The following is a 21518-nucleotide window of genomic DNA, read 5'->3' on the forward strand; positions in this document are numbered from 1 at the left end:
CCAGATCCTCAATCCTCTGCACCACAGGAGAACAGCTGAATGGCTCTTTCACAGTCATCACCACAACCCCTTCCTCCCTTTTCCCACCTGAAGGTCCCATTACCTCTGTGAGCCTTGAGTTGTAAACAGAAGTTGGAATAATTTAGCTGCCTTGAGCCAGGGAGTAGGATCAGAGGGTCTCTTGAGAACCTTTCCAGGTCTAAAGATCTGATCTCAGTGTCAATATTTAAAAGAAAAATATGTAGATAGTAGTAATAATATTTGACATTTATGTTTACGACTCCTTGAAGATTTTTGTTTTATAAACACTAAACTGCACCCTCTTTGGATTACAGCCAGGGACTATAGCTTAGAGTCACAGAAAGCTATCAGTGCTGTGATAAAAGTCAATCAAGGGCTGACTTCTCAGGGATTTCTGAAAGGTTTACAATCTTTAACTTCCACAAAGCAGACTAAAACTTCAATACTTCCTTGCTACTTCTAAGGGCTAACAAAGGAGCAACAAACTAACTGCAGTATTCTGCTGTTAAACTCCCTGATGAGTATAGGATTGGGACAGGCTAATTTTCAGAACAGATACTGTCACTATACAACAGAAATAAGACAAGGAAATGGAAGAGCAATCACCTATATAAATGTAGTAAACTGTATGATTTTTACACTATTCATTTAGGAGATACATTTTGAAAATGGCAGATTACAAGGTAATTTGGGTCATGATATTAAGAAACGTCTAAGGTTTGACCCATAACTCAAGCATTCTGTCCTTCTCATTCAACTACTTATAAATCTACAAATAACTACATCAACAGGTAACTGACGTATCTGCAGTAAATCAAAGTTCTTTCTTCTCTGAAAGCTGGTCAACTGTTAAATTTTAGGAAGGCTTCAGCAATTATACAGTTTCTGTCCTAATGGGAAAAAATCTACACTCACCAAAAGATGAAGAGACAGCTGATTCGTGGGCACAAGTTGCTGGGAAACACATGGGGTGGTGAAGATTGGGCACTGTAATTCCTAGAGAGGAGGAGCAACTGCAGGGACAGAGCCTGTCTTATTCTCAAAAAAACTCTGTGATACAATTAATGCCCTTTGTTAGAAAATGAGCAAATGGGGAAATATCACAGTGAATAAATGAAATAAATAAGCTAGAGACCAAACATGCTACAGTGGCTAATACATCCACCATCATGACTTTTCGTTTTGCTTTTTAGGGCCCCATCCACGGCCCACGGAAGTTCCCAGGCTAGGCGTCAAATCAGAGCTGCAGCTGCCAGCCTACATCACAGCCACAGCAACTCCAGATCCCAGCTTCGTGTCCGCGACCTACACCACAGCTTACGGGCAACACTGGATCCTTAACCCACTGAGCGAGGCCAGGGATCAAACCCGCATCCTCGTGGATATCAGTCGGATTCATTTCCACTGCACCAAACAGGAACTCTCCCACTGCCATGTCTTGATCATTCTGGCACCAACATTTTCAGGTTGTATGGAAATAGCGTCTAAGAGACACATAACATCTTTAGAAAGGGCTACTTTAATAATGAATTATGGCCAGCTATAACGGAAAAAATAAAAATCATTTAAAAAATAGTGATAATGAATTATGGGCCACAATTGGACACAGATGAGGCTGTCATGGGGCACAACAGGAATCTCAAATGAAGACATACTTGTGTAACAAATTAAGTTCCCACCTTTCTGGAAGATAGCATAAGAAAAGAAAAAAAAAACACACCAACGAAACATAGTAAATGTTATATCCAGAATGTACAAAGAACTTTCTAAACTAAACAACAAAAAAACAATAATCCAATTAAAAATTGGACAAAGGGACAAAAAAAAAACCCCAAAAAACAAAACAGAGTTCCCGTCGTGGCGCAGGGGTTAACGAATCTGACTAGGAACCATGAGGTTGAGGGTTCAATCCCTGGCCTTGTTCAGTGGGTTAAGGATCTGGCATTGCTGTGAGCTGTGGTGTAGGTCGTAGACACGTCTCGGATCCTGTGTTGCTGTGGCTCTGGTGTAGGCCGGCAGCTACAGTTCCTATTCAACCCCTAGCCTGGGAAGCTCCAAATGCCGCGGGAGCAAAGCGGCCCAAGAAATGGCAAAAAAAAGAGACAAAAATAAATAAATAAATAAATAAATAAATAAATAAAAATAAAAACTGGACAAAGGACTTGAATAGAAATTTCTCCAAAGATACACAAATGGCCAACAAGCATGTGAAAATATGCTCAGTATCACTGTAAAGGAAATGCAAATCAAAACCATGAGATAGCCCCGACACCTGTGAGAATGTTCACTATCAGGAGCTCCATTGCGGTGCAGTGTCCGACTGGTGTCCATGAGGACGCAAGTTCAATCCCTGGCCTCGCTCAGTGGGTTAAGGATCTGGCCTTGCCATGAGCTGTGGTGTAGGCAGAAGATGTGGCTCGGATTCTGTGTTGCTGTGGTATAGGCTGGCAGCTACGGCTCTGATTCGACCCCTAGCCTGGGAACTTCCATATGCTGCAGGTGCAGCTCTTAAAAGTGGAAAAAAAAAGAATGCCCACTATCAAAAAAAAAAAAAAGAAAAGAAAAGAAAAATAACAAGTATTGGCAACAACACAAAGAAATTAGAGCCTTTCTGCTCTGTCGGTGGGGATGGAGAATGGTGCAATTATTACTAAAAACAGAACAGCAATCCCTCAAAAAATCCCAGAGAGAATTACCATACAACCCAGCAACCCCACTTCTGGGTACATATCTATAGGAATTAAAAACGGATCTTAGAGACACACTGGCACACCTCTTCACTGCAGCATCATTCACAAAAGGCAAGAGGTGGAAGCAACCTAAATGTCCATCAGAGGATGAATGGACACATAAAACACACAACAAAATAGTATTCAGCTTTAAAAGAGAAGGAAATACTGTCATATGTTAGAACAGAGATGAACCCTGAGGACATTTTTCTAAGTGAAATAAGTGTTTGTCACAAAAAGACGAATACTGCAGGACCGGACTTGTACAGAGTATCTAAAGCAGTCGACTTCTTAGAACTAGGACACAGGAAGGTAAACGCCAAGTACCAGGGTGTGAAGGGTGTTGTTCGATGGGTGCAGAATTTCCGTTTTGCAAGACGAAGAAGTTCCAGAGACCTGTCGTACGACAGTGTGCACACAGTTAGTACGTCTACACTTAAAAACAGCAACGATGGTAAATTTTATGTTGTGGTTTTTTTACCATAGTGAGAAAAAGGTCTGAACACACACAACAAAATGTTAGGATCTGTTAAAAACCGAGTGGGTACATAAGCATTTATGCAATTACTTATACAGGTACTCTTCCTTATGTTTGATAGATTTCATAATTTTAAAAGTGAAAAATACCCCAAATTACTGGCAAGAAGAAAATGAGTGTCCGAAAACTGGTGGTTAAATTAGTAACTAAATAGTAGCTGACTTTATCCCTTAAAAAAAAAAAAATTGGTGTTTTCTCCATGGTTTTTGAATCTACACCAGACCAATATTTTAAAATGTGAAGCCCTTGGATATTTCAAATTTGGCTTAATTTGTTAGAGACAATTATTAGCACAAATCATTACAAAAGCAGAAATCTAATGGTCCAAGTACAAAAGCAAGAATCAACTGCAAGTAATCTTTATTGTGATAAGAAATGATTCAAAAAGAAATTTAGATCAACAAATCTAAGATGTCTTTTTGCACGAAGCCACACAAACCAGGCCTTCATAAATTGTCAAGCTCAGATTCTAACGACAGGCTGTTTAACAAAGAGGCTAGGCCTTTCAATTACCCGATCTCAATTCCAAATTTTCCTTAGAAACTTACATCTACACAAAGTATTTCCCCACTTAAGCTTAGTCACTTGTGCTACATTTCATGACATCTCCCAACTTGGAATGAGGAAGTTCCTCAGAACAGCAACACAAAAATAGTGGGCTAGCTGGTACCTTTGCAGTTCGCCGACCTAGTTACACTGCTTTGATTAATGTCTGTGGAAAACTGCCTTTAATCTTTTTAGTTGTATTTAAACATACCCAGGGAGTAAGCAGTTCCATTGGTAAAATGCAATTCCATTAAGTACAGAGTAGTTATAAGATGCTGGTGATTGAGGTAGAGATTTCAGAGGCTCTACAAGACAAAGGGTAAAATGAAGGCATCCAGTTCGTATCACCAATTTTAAAGAAGTAGACTATTCTACTGGATGGGTGAAATGTTGGAACTTGAAGGTTTTGCCAAGTTCCAAGACTGCGCAGAAATGGAATAACGTAGTTGAGATAAGGCCTCGGAGACCTAAAATTAAAAATACTTGTGAGAAAAAGAGCTAAGAACAGAGACGGACGAGAATTTAGACATAGACGCCTAGGTCTAGTTATTAGGAACATTAGTTTTGGTGATGATTTGATCTTAATTGAACCATTTAAATGAAAAAGAACCCTAAAAAAATACCTCAAACCTCAACAAAGTAGCACTAACAACCTGGCCTGATAAGGGCACATCTGAGTAGTTCAGTTCGCTAAGCATGCCCTGGCTTGCTCTCACTGAGACTAGGGAGTTTGAGGACCAGAAGCAGAAGAAGAAAAAGAGAGATCCTAATATATTCAAATTCTACCTCTGACAAAAAGAAAAATCAGGAGTTCCCATCGTGGCACAGTGGTTAATGAATCCGACTAGGAACCATGAGGTTGCGGGTTCCATCCCTGGCCTTGCTCAATGGGTTAAGGATCTGGCGTTGCCGTGAGCTGTGGTGTAGGTTGCAGGCGTGGCTCAGATCCTGAGTTGCTGTGGCTGTGGTACAGGCCGGTGGCTACGGCTCCGATTCAACCCCTAGCCTGGGAACCTCCATATGCCGTGGGAGCAGCTCAAGAAAAGGCAAAAAAAAAAGTGTCATAAAAAAAAATCAAGTAAACAAAATCTTGCCTATCTCAGATATTAAACTCTTTTTTTTTTTTTTTAAACAGCCGAACCTGCAGCCAGGGGTCCAGTCGGAGCTGAGCTGAGGCCTACACCACAGCCACAGCAACACCAGACCTGAGCCACACCTGCAACCTATGCCACAGCCTTTGGCAAAGTGGGATCCTTAACCCACTGAGCAAGACCAAGGATCAAACCCACATCCTCAAGGAGACAAATAGTGTGTCCATTATTAATCCACTGAGCCACAACAGGAATTCCTCTTTCCTTCTTATCACAGCTAGCCTTCCTTAACAGCTGTTAACAAGACTACTTCCTGATTTCTCACTGCCATCCATCTGGTTTCTATCCCTAAGCACCGAACTTGTCAGGCTAGTCAACAATTTCCACTTTAACATGGAGTTCAACGGCCATTCCCAAGAATATTCCTAGGTATGTTTACCCAAGAGAAATTAAAATGTTCGTCCACAAAAAGACGCCTACAATAGTGTCCACAGTTTTATTCATAATAGTTCCAAATTGGAATGAACTCAAAAGTCCATCAATAAAAGAATGGTTAAGTGTTCATCGTGGCTCAGTGGTAATGAACCCAACTAGTACCCATAAGGAAGTGAGTTCAACCCCTGGCCCCGCTCAGTGGGTTAAGGATCTGGTGCTGCCATAAGCTATGGTGTAGGTCACAGACCCAGCAAGGACCCGGCGTTGCTGTGGCTGTGGTGTAGGCCAGCAGCTGTAGCTCTGATTCGACCCCTAGCCTGGGAACATCCATATGCTGTGGGTGTGGCCCTAAAAAAACAAAAGAATAAAAGAGTGGATAAAGAAGCTATGATAAATTCATACAACAGATTATTACCTAGTAATAAAGAGAAACAAACTACATATATACACACACAATATCACTAATGAATCTCGAAATTATTATGCTGAGGGAAATAAGATGGACACAAAATAACATACATTGTATTATTCCATTAATATAACATCCAAGAACAGACAAAATGAATCTATAATGGTAGAAATCAGAATGTAGTTGCGAGGCTGGGAGAGTACCGGGAAAGGGGGACAGGGCATCTTCTGTGGTGATGAAAACGTTCTGTATCTTCTTTTTTTTTTTTTTTTTTGGTCTTTTTGCCTTTTCTAGGGCCGCCCCGAGGCATATGGAGGTTCCCAGGCTAGGAGTCTAATCGGAGCCGTAGCCACCGGCCTACGCCACAGCCACAGCAACTCGGGATCTGAGCCACGCCTGCAACCTACACCACAGCTCACGGCAATGCCAGATCCTTAACCCACTGAGCAAGGCCAGGGATGGAACCCGCAACATCACGGTTCCTAGTCGGATTCGTTAACCACTGCGCCACGATGGGAACTTCTGGATCTTCTTTTGAGTGATGATCACCTGGACGTGTACAGCTGCCAAAAGTCATCAAATTGAACACAGATGATTCTATCTCAGGCTTTCAAAAAGTTTAGAAAACAACCAGATCTTACAATGGTTAAACATTAAAGGAGTTCCCATTGTGGCTCAGTGGTAACAAACCCGACTCGTATCCATGAGGATGTGGGTTTGATCCCTGGCCTCGATCAGTGGATTAAAGATCCAGCATTGCTGGTGAGCTGTGGTATAGGTCTCAGACGTGGCTCGAATCTGGCATTGCTGTGGCTGTGGCGTAGGCTGTCAGCTGTAGCTACAATTCGACCCCTAGCCTGGGAACCTCCATATGCCACGGGAGCGGCTCTAAAAAGACAAAAGACAAAATAAAACAAAAAAATCTACCTAGTCCTTTCTCTCTCTCTCTTTTTTTTTTTTTTTTGGTTTTTTAGGGCCTACACCAGAGCCACAGCAACACAGGATCCAAGCCACGTCTGCAACCTACACCACAGCTCACAGCAATGCCAGATCCTTAACCCACTGAGCAAGGCCAGGGATTGAACCTGCAACCTTACGGTTCCTTGTCAGATTTGCTTCCTCTGCACCATGACAGGAACTATTCCAGTCCTTCTCTTAAGGGCTCCTGATCTATACATCTAGCTGCCTACTGGCTTTGATGACCTTCCTGGTCCACAGAAATCTCCATCTCAAAACAGTTTCCCACAAAATTTTCCTTCTGTATTTCCTACCCCAATGACAAATGCAATCACCACTCCAGTGGTTCAAGTATCTCTTATTCTGCAGGTGATCACTAGGGGTAGAATCGGAGTTGTAGCTGCCAGGCTACGCCACAGCCATAGCAACGCCAAGTCCGAGGTGTATCTGTGACCTACACCACAGCTCACGACAACACTGGATCCTTAACCCACTGAGCAAGGCTAGGGATCAAACCTGCATCCTCATGGCCTCATGGATCCTAGTCAGGTTCATTTCTGCTGAGCCACAATGGTAACTCCCTCATTCTCTCTCTTTTTTTTTTCCGTTTTTGATTTTTAGGGCCGCACCTGCAACATACAAAAGTTCCCAGACTAGGGGTCCAATAGGAACTGCAGCTGCCAGCCTACATCACAGCCACAGGAATGCAGGATCCAAGTCGCCTTTTCAACCCACACCACCACTCATGGCAACAGTGGATCCTTAACCCACTGAGCAAGGACAGGAATCAAACCTGCATCCTCATGGATACCAGGAGGGTTTATAACCAGCTGAGCCACAAGAGGAACTTCCCTAAACCCTCATTCTTAAATTCACAACTAGGCAATTGCCAACTCCATGATTTTTATCCTTTAAAAATTTTCTTTTCCAACTCCTCATGCATTAACTACTGCAAGAACCTCTTTACTGCTTTCTTTGCTCCAGTCTCTCATCCCTCCAGTCCAATAATACTGCCAAATAACTTAATTTGTCTTTTACACCATAAAAATTTTCACTGCATATAATAATGTAATACAAATTTAAGAAGAGTAATTTCCAATGGATTAACAAGTCTTTCCATTTCCTGGTATTCTTCTCTAACTCTTGCTATCCATACACATACATAATTTTTATAGCACTGTGGGAGTTCCCGTCGTGGCACAGCGGAAATGAATCCAACTAGGAACCATGAGTTTGTGGGTTCGATCCCTGGCCTCACTCAGTAGGTTAAGGATCTGGTGTTGCCGTGAACTGTGGTATAGGTCACAGACGTGGCTTGGATCCAGAATTGCTGTAATTGTGGTATAGGCCGGCAGCTGTAGCTCTGATTTGACCCCTAGCCTGGGAACTTCCATATGCCGCTGGTACAGCCCTAAAAAGCAAAATAAATAAATAAATATTACAGAAGGGACGCATAAAAATGGCATATACCTTAACTATTTTAATTGAAATACAGAAACGTATATTCATTCATTAATTTTTGATAGAAGGCCAAGGCCTCTTCTCTGAGAATTAGTCTGCAGCTCTGTTCAGCACTGTCTTTTTGCAAAAACCTATGCCATGATACATTCCAGTTTGGGTTACTTTATTTATTTATTTTTGTCTCTGCCATTTCTTGGGCCGCTCCCGTGGCATATGGAGGTTCCCAGGCTAGGGATCAAATTGGAGCTGTAGTCGCCGGCCTACTTCAGAGCCACAGCAATGCGGGATCCAAGCCGCGTCTGCAACCTACACCACAGCTCACGGCAACGCCGGATCCTTAACCCACTGAGCAAGGCCAGGGATCGAACCCGAAACCTCATGGTTCCTAGTTGGATTCATTAACCACTGCACCACGACGGGAACTCCAGTTTGGGTTACTTTAAAGAAGAGCAAGAACTTAAGGTCCTTGCCAAAAAAAAAGTTACTATAAATAGAAGCATTAATAAAGTGAGGAGGCCCTCACTTTGCCTCAAGTATGCAAAGGTGATTACACATGAACGTGGGCACAATAAGATAAGTGAACATTTCACAAGGGGAGGAAAAGTAGAAAAGGCAGTCCAGATACTGGGGACGGCCTTTATTGTCACTGGCTCTACCCAGACCTCTCAGTCCATTCTCATCTGAATCCTACAGTTATGTACAGACATTTGGTTTGCAGCCCAGATCATTTTGAATTACCAACTACGTTTTAATTATTAGATTTCACCTGTATGTAGCTTTATAATTTGCTGGTCTGCTATGCAGTTGAATCCTGCTCTCAGTTACTGGGCAATTAAATTAATGCTAAGCTTCCCTTTCCTCTTTCGACAAAATGGGAGAACACCCACCTGATGGGGTTGTTGTAAAAAAAAATTAAGTAAACAAATGTACACAAAGCCCTTAGCACTGAAGATACACTCACACTATGCCAGCTTTCTTTCGACAGGTGAGGAAAGTGAGGGTTAGAGAAACGTGTTTGCGGCTGAAAGCCTTCTGATTCCTGATAACCTAACACTCCTCTCTCCTCTTACCAGTCCTTTTATTCCCACATCTACTATTCCCAATTAGATGGTAAGCCTTCTGAGCTAGGTGCTATATGCTATGAGTCACTGAAATTTGGACACCTAAGATCACAAGTTCAATGAACATCTGGTGAGTTGAAAATACCTCATGCTGGAGAGTGTTTTACAACTGTCCTCCCTTGTATATACATTCAGTCACACTGACCCTCTGGTTCCTAGAACACACCTAATTCTCCCCGCTTCTGCACGTGCTGCCTAAGACATCCGTTCTAGCACCACCCTCCTATTCTCTATCACAGAGCTCCATCTTCTTCACAGCACCCGCCAGAATTTCTAAGCAAACTCTAAGTTCCACGACTGCAGGGCCCCATCGGTCCTGTTCACCCCTGAATTTCCAGTGCCTAAAAGAATGCCTGGCACATGGTACATACTTCCTAAATATTTGTTGAACAAATGAATACGATTTGTATGAGGTCACGGCTAGCTAATCGCCTACAACAGGATTAAAGATTAGGTTCCTTTACAACAATGCTCTTTTCATTGTGCCTCACTTCTTAAAATATGTCACTGTATTTTATGCAAATAGCATTATAAACTGCCATTACTTCTTTTTCAGAGTGACAAATTTCTGAACTTTGTGCCCAGAGCATCTTTTTCTTTTTTTATTATAGTTGATTTACAATGCTGTACCAACTGCAGCAAAGTGACCCAGTCATACATATACACATTCCTTTTCTTTTGATCATAATGTTTTTTAATTAATGTATAGTTGATTTACAATGTTGCACCAATTTCTGCTGAACAGCAAAGTGACCCAGCCATACATATACACATTCCTTTTCTTACATTATCTTCCATCGTGGTCCATCCCAAGAGACTGGACATGGTTCCTGTGCTATACAGTAGGACCTCATTGTCCACCCGTTCTAAACGTAATAGTTTTCATCCACTAACCCCAAACTCCCAGTCCATCTCACTGCAACCCCAGGTCTGTTCCCTATGTCTGTGAGTCTAATAAACTGCCTTTAATTTAAATGACTCCAACTTCTTGCGACCATTACATCCATACTACACAAATCTCTGTATTTCCAAAACAAGGCCAAATGCATTCATCATTATTAACTTAAAGAGGTACATAAACAGCAGGACAACATCCATGGTCCGCCACATTATGTACAAACCAAACTAGATTAAAAACTTCAAAATGAATAATAAGAACATCAGAATTCAGAAAGGTCTCCTCACACGATTACAAACTGTACACACATTATAAATATTTAATAACAGCTAAAGTAATAGTAGAGCCATAATTCACCAATCCAGCTAGGTCATCTTTCCATGAAGAATATGATGAATCCTTACTTCACAGAAATATCCCAACTCCAGCAAAGGGCAACGAATATTTTGCAAATCATATATCTGATAAGGGCCCTTTATGTAAGAAACTCTTACAATTCAATACTAAATAAACAATCCAGTTTATTTATTTATGTCTTTTTTTTTAGAGCCGCACCCAAGGCATATGGAGGTTCCCAGGCTAGGGGTCTAATCGGAGCTGTAGCCGCCAGCCTACACCACAGCTACAGCAACGTGGATCTGAGCTGCGTCTTCAAGCTACACCCCAGCTCACAGCAATGCCAGATCCCCAACACACTGAGCAAGGCCAGGGATCAAACCCGCAGCCTCATGGTTCCTAGTCGGATTCATTTCCGCTGTGCCGCAACAGGAGCTCCCTAAACAAACCAATTTAAAAATAGGGAAAAGACCCAGACATTTCTCCAAAGAAAATATGCAAATGTCCAAAAAGCACATGAAAAAATGCTCAATGCCATTAGCACCTAGGAAATGCAAATCAAAATCACAAGAAATATCACTTCATTTCTCTCTAGGATGACGACCATCAAAAAGAATAACAACAAGTGTTGGCAAGGATATGGGGAAACGTGAGCTCTCATACACTGCTGGCAGCAATGCAAAATGGTGCAAGCACTTTGGAAAACAGTTTCATAGTTCCTCAAAAGGGTGAATACAGAGTTACCATATGACCAACCAACCAACGAATTCTATTCCTAGGTGTGTGTGGACATACACACACAGAAATGAAAACAAATTTCCACACAGAAACTTCATGGTAGCATCATGCATAACAGACAAAAGGTGAAAGCAACCTAAATGTACATCAGTAGATTAATGGATAAATAAAAGGTGTTATGTCCATACAACAAAATATCTGGCAATGAAAAGAAATTAAGTACTGATACATGTTATAACATGAATGAACCTTGCAAACATGTTAAGTCAAAGAAGCAAGTCACAGAAGTACACATACTGTATGATTCCATTTATATGAAATGTTCATGATCTATAAATCTGCAGATTAGTGGTCGGGGAAGGGGAAGTTTTAAGTGAAATGGGGAGTAACTCAGTGGGTAGGGTTTTTGGAAGAGGGATGATGAACATGGTTTAAAATTGTGGTGGTGGCTGCACACCTGTGAGTACATTAAACCTACCTAATATATACTTTAAAGGAGTGAACTGTAAAGGTATGTAAATTCTATCAATAAACCTATTATTTTTAAAAAATAAAGGAGGGCAATGGAAAAAAAATAGGCCCTCAAGTATTACTACACTGCTAAATAATTTCCAAAGTAATGAAAATACACCTGGATAAAATTAGCTCCCTAACTTACCAGAGCCTTTGGATGGTCTCATTACCTATTCTCTTACTAAACACTTCACAAGGAACTGAAACTAAGCACTGAGCAAAGAAAAAATACTAAATATTCCACAGATTTTTGTCAACTACAACACAAACATCCTCTAGTAAGACTCAGGACAATTTCAAACACAACGCCAAACGTACAATTTTTCACCACTTCCCCACCAAATTATATTAGCTGACTGGACACTTCCGAAGCCAAGGCTTAAGTTGATTTTAAACAAAGAATCGGTTTAGCAATTGTATTCTTATCTACTTTTTGCTTAACTTTGTTAATGTGTAAACTTAATGGTAAAATAAGCAAAAGGGAAGAGAATAAAAATTGGTGATTGGTCCCACAAGAAAATGGTACAAAGCAACGAAGAGATTCATTCACTCTTTAGCCAACACCGAGAAAAGAGTGGAACGATAAAATGGACAATTTCTAATATTCGATGTTAGGCTTCAAAGACCCAAAAATTACTTTTTAAAAAAAGTGAGAAAAACAAGAAATCTGTGCACGATCTGAGTAGAAGGAAATTCTGGGTGCGATCTGCAGACGGGATCCCGACCGGGCCCCCGGCCAGTTGCGCCGCCGGCGCCCCAGCTGCGGCCCCGTGAGGACCGGGCCCGGCGTCCCGGCCGGAGGAGCTTCGCCTCGGCGGCGCCTGGGGACCCGCTCCGCGCGGAGGTCAAGCGGGGAAGCGCCGCCAGGCTCCCGAGGGCTCCTCCCTCCCCTCCTTCCCTCCCTCCCTCCCCTCGGCTGTCCCCTGAGGGGAACAGGCGGGGCGCAGTGCGCAGACGAGGTGGGGGGGGGGGCGTCCTCAGTGAGAAAAGCTCCGCCGCCCCAGAGTGGCGGCCGCGGGTTATTAATAAACTCCGCTTCTGCCCAGGCGCGGCTACCGCGGCCGGCCGTAGGATCGGCTGGGCCTGCGGTGGAGGCTGAGCAGCCGGAGCCAGAGCCCCGGCCCGAGCGGGCCCGCGCCGCCGCGCTGAGGGCGGCGGCCGGGCGGAGAATAATGCACACTGGGTAAAAACACATTTATATACGAACCTCCGAGAAAATTTTCCAACAATTCCTTCGTCCGACCACCATGCACCAGGACAGGAAACAGCCGCCCGGCCCCCAGGCCCCGCAACCCGCATAGTGGGTCTGAGGCCCGCCCCCGGCCTCCATTGGGCCGTCACTACGTCAGTCATTGGACACTTCCTGCTTTCCATTGGCTCAAATTTAGGCGACGCCAAAGGAGACCGCCTTGTCCACGCCCCTTTCCCTGACGTCAGCATCGCCAGGCCTTACAGCTAGCGCCTGAGTGGCTTGAGCAAAGTGCGGAACCAAAGTTACTGGGTCTGACTGGTCGGCAGAGGCGCGCGTCCCAGCTCGACACCGCCTCGCTGACAAGTGAATTATGCCGATTCTAGGGCCCCAGCGGGAGGCGCCATTTTGTGGCGAGGGACGGAGGCTGGTCCTTGTGACTAGCCGGGAGGGAGAAGGGGTGACAGGCGCCATTTTCCCCACAGGGGCTAGGAGACGGTCTCGGCGCTCCCCGCGGGCTAGCTAGAGCGCGTTCTGGCGACCGATCGGGCTTTGCCTAGCGACTGCCGAGTGTCGAGCGGGAAGTAGCAGGCTGGGGTAGGCCAGGGCGGGACGCCTGGCCGCTCCCGGGGGGCTCCCGGTGCCAGCTGAGGCCTTTGGTCCTGGGCGGGGGCTCTGCTTTCCCGAGAGCGGCTGTTGGCCGGTCACTGGCTGCCGAGTCTGCCTTTGCTCCTCCGGTCGCCGGGGCGTCACCACGGGCCGCAGCGCGGGCCTCCTGCCTCAGCCGGAGCCCCGGCCGCGCTCGACCATGGGCGGTGGTCTCGGACGCTGCTGGAGGACACTGCGGATGCTTTTGCGCTTTCGTGTCGTTTAGGCTCAGATCTCGAAGTCGTCTGTAGTGGTGTCGCTAACTTCTTTTTTTCTTTCCCTTTAGTGTCTGTTACGAATTAAAGGGTGGGGAAAGCACTGGCTTGGCCTGCTCAAACCTATAGGTACAAATTAGTTGTGAAGTTTAGGTAATACTTGCTGTAACTCTCAACCCAAACTTTCTCTAAACCATTGGAAATCCTAATCTTTTGAAGTATTCAGTAAGTATCCATGTGCTTTGGCAGCGAGGCTGAACAGAGGTGAGATTAAAGTGTGCAGACTCAGTATTTGTTGAATTGGGCATCGCAGGTGTAGATTTGAGTTGCTGAGAATGAGGCGCTGGCCCCGCCGTAGCTGAGATTTGTGTCCTACTTATGAAAACGGGAGAGAGCTGAATGGTGAAGGATTTAGTGTCTTTGGGCTAAATTGATTATGGAATGGCTTTCTAGGTGAGGATAATTAGTGTTTTGATCTGCACTTGAATCTGGTTTGAGATTTTACCAGTACCTTCTTTTTGGTGGGAAGTGAGGGGCAGGCTGACCCTAACCAAGGTGTAGCTCATAATTGTTACCCAAATGCCATTCGAAGGAAAACAGGACTTTGAGTTTTGTTTGACTACATTAAGGTAGTCATTATTTTATGTCCTTTTAAGAATGAAAAATGCGACATAAAATTGGATTAGGTTACTTGAAACTGGAAGAATTGGCTCACTCAACAGTCTTGTGCCGAAAGAATAGATTCAGATGATGATGTGTTTTACTTTATACTTTCTGTACCTTCCAGTTGTTGTATCTGTATTTATAATCAGAATCAGAATACCTTATGCCATTTAATCATGTATTACTAAGAACCAAATCTTTAGTCATTTGTTAAAACACTGTAATACCAAATCTCAAAAGAAGGTTAAAAAGCCACCCTGTAATTGTAGATTGCAGTTACAGGACATCTTTGTATCCCCTGAACCTACTAATTGTAAACATTGGTGGTGGCAGGCAGGATGCTATAGTTCTAATCTTATTCAGGGAGAAACCTTAATAACGTTTTTGTCAGAAATAATGGAACTCTTGTTTTTACCATTGACAATAGATCAGGGTTCAAATGTACATAGTATTCAGGATCATCCATAATCTTCAGACTTTCCCTAAATCACCTCCTATGCCTTATAATTTATTGCATCTTATCAAATTAGTGACTTGAAAACATTTCACCACCAGTCGGTGGTAGTCCAGGCTCTTATACAATGCTGGACCTTTTCCCCAAATTTCTAATAGGCTAACTTATTTCTAGCCCCCTTCAAAAATTGTTACCATCATGTTTTTAAAAACATTTCTTTCATTAACTCAAAATTTCTGGAGAATTGGTTGATTTTGGCTTATTTGTATAATGACTTAACCATTATCATATGTATAGAAAAAAGACACCAAGAAATGATACATTCAACTTTTAAAAATAATTACATCTAGGAAAGGGTGGTTTTGATTTATCAAATTTTTCTGTGATAAATTTAAAATAAATTTTATCATGAATTTATAGATTTTTAAACACATGAATTTTTCTTGTGTAAAAATTATTTTTTCTCTTTTGTTTTTACTTTTTTTTCTTTTCTCAAAACACTGAAGACTTTAAAATCAAACCAGTACTTTGCTCTCCATTGGAAGTTGTGGCAGATAGATGTGTGTCACTTGTCTCAGAAACTGTTGCCTCATTTGTAAAGTAAAAACACTTATTTCACAGGGTGATTGGGCAGATATATGAGAGTGTAGATAAATGTAGCACAGTGCTTATCAGAGCTGCTTTTCAAGTGCTTAATAAATGTGAGCCCGTCTCTCCAATTCTCACCTTTATGGTCACTAGCAGTTTTTAAGGACTTTGACAACTCCTTTGAGATTCAGAAGAAAGCTATATAAAATATACTAAAGACTGCAGTTTCATAGGGCTCATGGACCCAGAATTAAAGAGTCCTTGGTCTAAAGAATAAACTCATTGAGTTAATCATATTTAGCTTTTACACTGAAAAGTATTAATCAGAGCTTAATTAGAACATACTTTTGGAAGTGTTGTATGATGAGGTTATTTAAACTGTTTCTTTCCAATCTCAAGTAAGTAGTTCCCAGTAAATATGCTGCCATAAGCACTGGTATAATACAACTGGTAACATTTTGCTGTTAGTGGCTAAATTGCATGATTTCCCCCATTTCAAGGTATCTGTGGTAACTTCAGTAGGTGCTATTTTTCCATTTTACCAACTCTACCCTGGGCCCCTTGTTAACCCCATTCATTCGTTACATCTTTGAAAATATCCAGTAAGTGAGCTCTAAGATTACCACTTGTGGTTAATGTTAGGTTTATTTTAGAGGCAAACTCAATTTACAAAATGTTATAAAGCCTCTGAAGACTCCAGGTGGCCCTTTGGAACTGGCTCTCTCCACAAGATTCTAGTTATTTTCACTTCTAATTACATTTGCTTAAATCAAAAGTATAGGATTCCCAACAGGAGGATAACCAAATCTCATTAACATACATAGAAAGTCAGCAGTGTTTCAGCAGTAAAGGAGTAATCCAGGAATGGAACCACTGCATTTATTTAGTCTTTTTTTTTGGGGGGGGGCACCCGCAGCATATGGAGGTCTTGGGGTTGAATCAGAGCTGCAGTCACTGGCCTACACCAGGGCCACCACATCGCTGATCCGAGCCATATCTGCGACCCACACCACAGCTTAGGTACATACGGCAACACTGGATCCTTAACCCACTGAGTGAAGCCAGGGATTGAACTTGCATCTTGATGGATACTAGTCAGATTTGTTTCCGTCGAGCCACGACAGGAACACCAAACCGTTGCATTTAAAATGATTTTTTTCTGGGAAAACATTCTTTTCTTTTTTCCTTTTCTGGGGCCACTCCCGCGGCATATGGAGGTTCCCAAGCTAGGGGTCTAATCAGAGCCACAGCAACTCAGGATCCAAGCCGTGTCTGCGACTTACACCACAGCTCACAGCAATGCTGGGTCCTTAGCCCACTGAGCAAGGCCAGGGATCGAACCTGCAACCTCATGGTTCCTAGTCGGATTCATTAACCACTGAGCCAGGACGGGAACTCCAGGAAAACATATTCTTGAGTCAAAGTGAGAACATTTGTAAGGTGAAGCTCATGTCTTCAAAAAGCAATAAAATTGATACAATTTTAGAGAAAACCACTTAAGTGCTATAATCTGGGGGGGGGGGGGGAGATGGTTTGGTCCTAACACTATTACACTGAAATATGTAACAGATGCGGTATTTATGGAAAAAAAAGAATGTTAAGGAGTCTTCCTCCTGCTACCCACTCCACCAAATCTGGCGCCAGCTAGAGCTGTTTGATAAGGGTGATGGGATTTAAAAGACAAATGAACCAGTAGCAAAACAAAATAATTGGATTGGGGGAATACTATCTCTAAGGCTGTTGTCCCCTTAATATGGGGACTGTTGCATAAAGATGATTAAAACTGATTTTAACTTGTATTAAATGAGTAAACATGTCATATTAGGTTTTTGAGAATTTTGAGCAAATTTGAGACCTTTAAGTGAATTTCAGTAGTTTTTAGTATACTCACAAGGCTGTTCAACCATCACCACTGTCTAATCACACGCACTTTCATCATCCCCAACAGAAACCCTTTAGCGCTGTCCATTTCCTCCTCCTCCCCCTGCCCCAGCTACCACTAGTCAATTAACTAATTCTAGACGTTTGTAAATGGAATCCTGTGTCTGACTTCTTCCACTTTGTTTCCAAGGTTCATCTACATCAGCACATAACTGCACTTGATTCCTTTTCATTGCCGAGTATCTGACTGAAAGGATATACCACGTTTTGTTTATCCTTTCACCAACTGATTGATGGCTATTTGGGTCATTTCCTCTCTGGGGCTATAGTAATGCTTCTGTGAACAATCGTGAGCAAGTTCTTGCATGGACATATTTCACTTCTCTTGAATGTTGGTTGGGAGTGGAATTGCTAAGTGACTATTTTCAACCTTTTAAGGAACTGCCAAACTTTTACATAACAGATAAATGTTTTACAATGTATGGTTTCAATTTCTCTATTTCCTCACAAATAATAACTGTGCACTTTATTGATTCTGCACATGCTAGTAAGTAGGAAATGTATCATGAATTCTTATTTGCATTCCCCTGATGACTAGTGGTGTTGAGCATTTTTTCTTTTGGTAAGGCCATTTATTTGGAGAAATGTCTACCTGAATTCTTTCCCATTTTTTTTTCCTTTTTAGGGCTGTGCTCATGGCATATCGAGATACCTGGGCCAGAGGTCTAATGGAAGCTGCAGCTGCTGGCCACAGCCACAGCAGTGCAGGATCCAAGCTGCATCTGCGACCTACACGGCAGCTTGCGGCAGTGCCGAATCCTTAACCCACTGGGCAAGGCCAGGGGATCCAACCCACATCCTCATGGATATTAGTCGGATTCTTAACCCGCTGAGCCTTAACCCACTGAGTGGGGGCCAGGGATCAAACCTGTGTCCTCATGGATAATAGTCTGACCCAGGACGGGAACTCTACCCTTTCCTTTTTAAATTGGGGTTTCTGAGTTCTAAGAGTCCTCTATATACTCAAGATTAGTTTTCTCCCATTCTCTGGGTTGTCTTTCCACTTTCAGGAAAGTATTCTTTGAAGTTTTGATGAGGCCCAAGTCACCTATTCTTCTTGTCACTTGTCCTTTGGTGTCATATCCAAGAAACTTGCCTAATTCAGTCACAGTGTTTTACAGTTTGCCCGAGTTTGAGCTTACACTTCGATCTTTAAACCACTTTGAATTACTTTTTGTATGAAGCACTAAGGGTCAAACTTCATGTTTTGTAGACACCCAGCTGTATGAGATGTGTTGAAAAGATTTTTCTTGGCACCCTTGTTGAAAGTCAATTGATCATAAATTTAAGGGTTTATTTCCAGACTCTTCAATTTTATTCCATTGGTCAGTGTAAGGCATCTATCCTTATCATACTATTGTCATAATTACATCGTGTTTGCTTTCAAGACTGTTTTGACAGGGTCCCTTGCACTTCCATGCAAATTTTAGGATCACTTTGTCAGTTCTTGCAAAAAGGCACAGGGACTACACCGAATCTGTCGGTCCACCAGACGAGTACTGCCCTCTCCACAAGTGTGTCTTGCACCTCATGCAGATGGGCTGTCTCTAGGTTATTTTTTAGTTTTTAGAGTTAAGTTTTCCACATCTGTTAAGTTTATTCCAAAGGATGCTTGGGATTGTAAATGGAATTTTCCTGACTCAGTGCGGCTGTCTAGAAATACAACTAATTTTTGTGGAGCTACCACCGTGGCAGAGTGGGTTAAGAATCTGACTGCAGCAGCCCAAGCTGCTTTGGAGGCGAAGTTTTGATCCCTGGCTGGCACAAGTTAGAGGATCTGGCATGGCTTGGATTCAGTCCCTGGCCTGGGAACTTCCATATGCCACAGGTGCAGCCATTAAAAAAAAAAAAAAAAAAAAAAAAACGGAAAACACCAACAACTGATTTTTGTATTATGATCTTATTGTGTCTTGCAACCTCAAAGTCAATAGCTTTTAGACAAGTTTTTTGTCTTTCATTGTTTTTTTTTTTTTTTTTGTCTTTTGTCTTTTTGTTGTTGCTATTTCTTGGGCCACTCCCTCGGCATATGGAGGTTCCCAGGCTAGGGGTCGAATTGGAGCTGGAGCCACCAGCCTACGCCAGAGCCACAGCAACACGGGATCCGAGCCGCGTCTGCAACCTACACCACAGCTCACGGCAACGCCGGATCGTTAACCCACTGAGCAAGGGCAGGGACCGAACCCGCAACCTCATGGTTCCCAGTCTGATTCGTTAACCACTGCGCCACGATGGGAACTCCTGTCTTTCATTGTTTTAAGTCCATTAGCTTCAGGGTTTTGGTAGATGCCTTTTTTCAGGATGAGTAAATTTGTGTTTCTAGTCTGAGTTTACTAAAAGGATGTTAAAAGAAACTTTAAAAGCCTCTGATAGGAAGTACTTAAATATAGGATCCAAATAGCAAGCGAACTGACATTTCAATATATAAAGGAAAGAAGATTCTATAAATACATAAAGGAATTATCACTTGTGCTTTAAAAAACCTACAGGGGGAATTACCTCTCAAAAAAAGCTACTTAAACTTATCCCACCCATAGCAATAAAATTCTGGATTTCTAGCTGGATACCCAATTTCCCTTGGTAAGACCCACACACACCAAAGTGTGTACTACTGCAAGGGTGGCCAACCCCATCAAGGATAAAACCCAGAATTCAGGAAGGATTCTGACAGCCACTTATAATCTTCAACAAAATTTAAAATTATATACAACAGAACTGATATTTTCTAACCAGTATGTTTAAACTGTAATTTTCTTTTAATGTAATTTTAGGTAATTCATTTTACAAACACTTAGGGAATGCCTACTGTGTTCAGGTCATTATGCCAGGTCTCCCTTTTTTCTTCACGCTTGCTTCAGCGACTACATCTGGAACCTAAGAGCAACACGTAGCCATAAGGCTGTGGTCTGGCCACCCCTGCTCTCTACAGCCTGGTCAGTTCCAGACGTAAACACAACAGTCACGCTCTTGATAAGGTGTGTAGATTAGTAATCATTCTGTTACCTGCAGAGAAACAGATTAACTTCCTTTATTTAATACTGATAAATATTTTATAAAAACAGATGGCTTAAGTTTACAAAAAGTAAGATTTTATGTTAATGTCAGCCATTAAAAAAGACAAATACTGAAACCCAAACAAAATCAGAATTTTAAATAAGTTATAGGTTAGTGAAACTGTGGGAAAAGCTGTATGTTAAATAAATAAAATCTACATGCAACTAATTACAAGTTTATAAATACTACTCTTGAAAAGTTACCCCAAATCCTATAACCTTACTTAGAAACATTGACACATATCAAGATCCATATCTATAAGAAACTCTAATTTGATGTAATACTTAAGGAAATACTGAAAATAATCGAGGTATATATTCAATACATTAGAAACTACCATTTAAACAATATTTAATATTAAATATAATTTAATTAATTTTAAGGTCTTTAATTTCAGTCAAAATCCATAAATGGAGATTAGAGTTGTATGACAGAGGAGACAATACAACTTGTTCTCAAAGACATGCCAATACATTCTCTTGTAACAAAACTTCAGCAAACGAAATTTTCATACTGTGCGTGGGAATAACTAAAACCTTTATTAGATATGGTTTTCCAATAACAATGTGAAAATTGGAATTATCAATTCAAAGAGCAGTGAAGTCTGAAATTTTAAAAAGTAGACTGGATATTAAGAAGGGGATCAAAGGTAAAGGAAGACGAAAATGCTTAATACTATTCAGTATCTCCCCTCTGTACACAATGTTGCATATATACAACTACTCCATTTTAACTTTATTGATTTTTACATAATAATGAAATCCCCTGAAGCAACCTAGGGTACACAGATGGTGTCCAACTTGGGGGGAAAAAAGTAGAAACACACTTGATTAACAGTTTTCACCCACACATTTTAGACTTTTTTTTCTTTTTTTTGCCAAGATTTTCATAGTAAATTCATAAATATAGGAAATACTCTCACTCCTTCAGTGTTAAAATAGAAACCAAACAGAGCCAAGAGCAGCGGCTTAATTAC

General features: G+C 41.9%; 1 protein-coding gene across 5 annotated transcripts in view; it reads right to left on the minus strand.

Annotated features, from left to right (window-relative positions):
* ZNF143 (zinc finger protein 143) overlaps positions 1–13081 on the minus strand; it is a 59223-nt gene extending 46142 nt beyond the window's left edge. The window contains exons 1-2 of one of the 5 annotated variants that reach the window (XM_047752134.1): positions 4046–4571; positions 3078–3146 (exon numbers count right to left, since the gene is read on the minus strand). In XM_047752134.1, coding sequence (XP_047608090.1) covers positions 3078–3146; positions 4046–4066 — 90 coding nt within the window. In that variant the 5' untranslated portion in view covers positions 4067–4571. Of the gene's footprint in view, positions 1–3077; positions 3153–4045; positions 4572–13000 lie in introns of those variants that run through there. The other 4 variants (XM_047752136.1, XM_047752135.1, XM_047752137.1 and 1 more) reach the window with 4 other exon arrangements.
* Between the last annotated feature and the right edge of the window lie 8437 nt (positions 13082–21518).

The sequence above is a fragment of the Phacochoerus africanus genome, chromosome 11 (genome assembly GCF_016906955.1).
Source record: "Phacochoerus africanus isolate WHEZ1 chromosome 11, ROS_Pafr_v1, whole genome shotgun sequence".
Classification (NCBI taxonomy): Eukaryota; Metazoa; Chordata; class Mammalia; order Artiodactyla; family Suidae; genus Phacochoerus; species Phacochoerus africanus.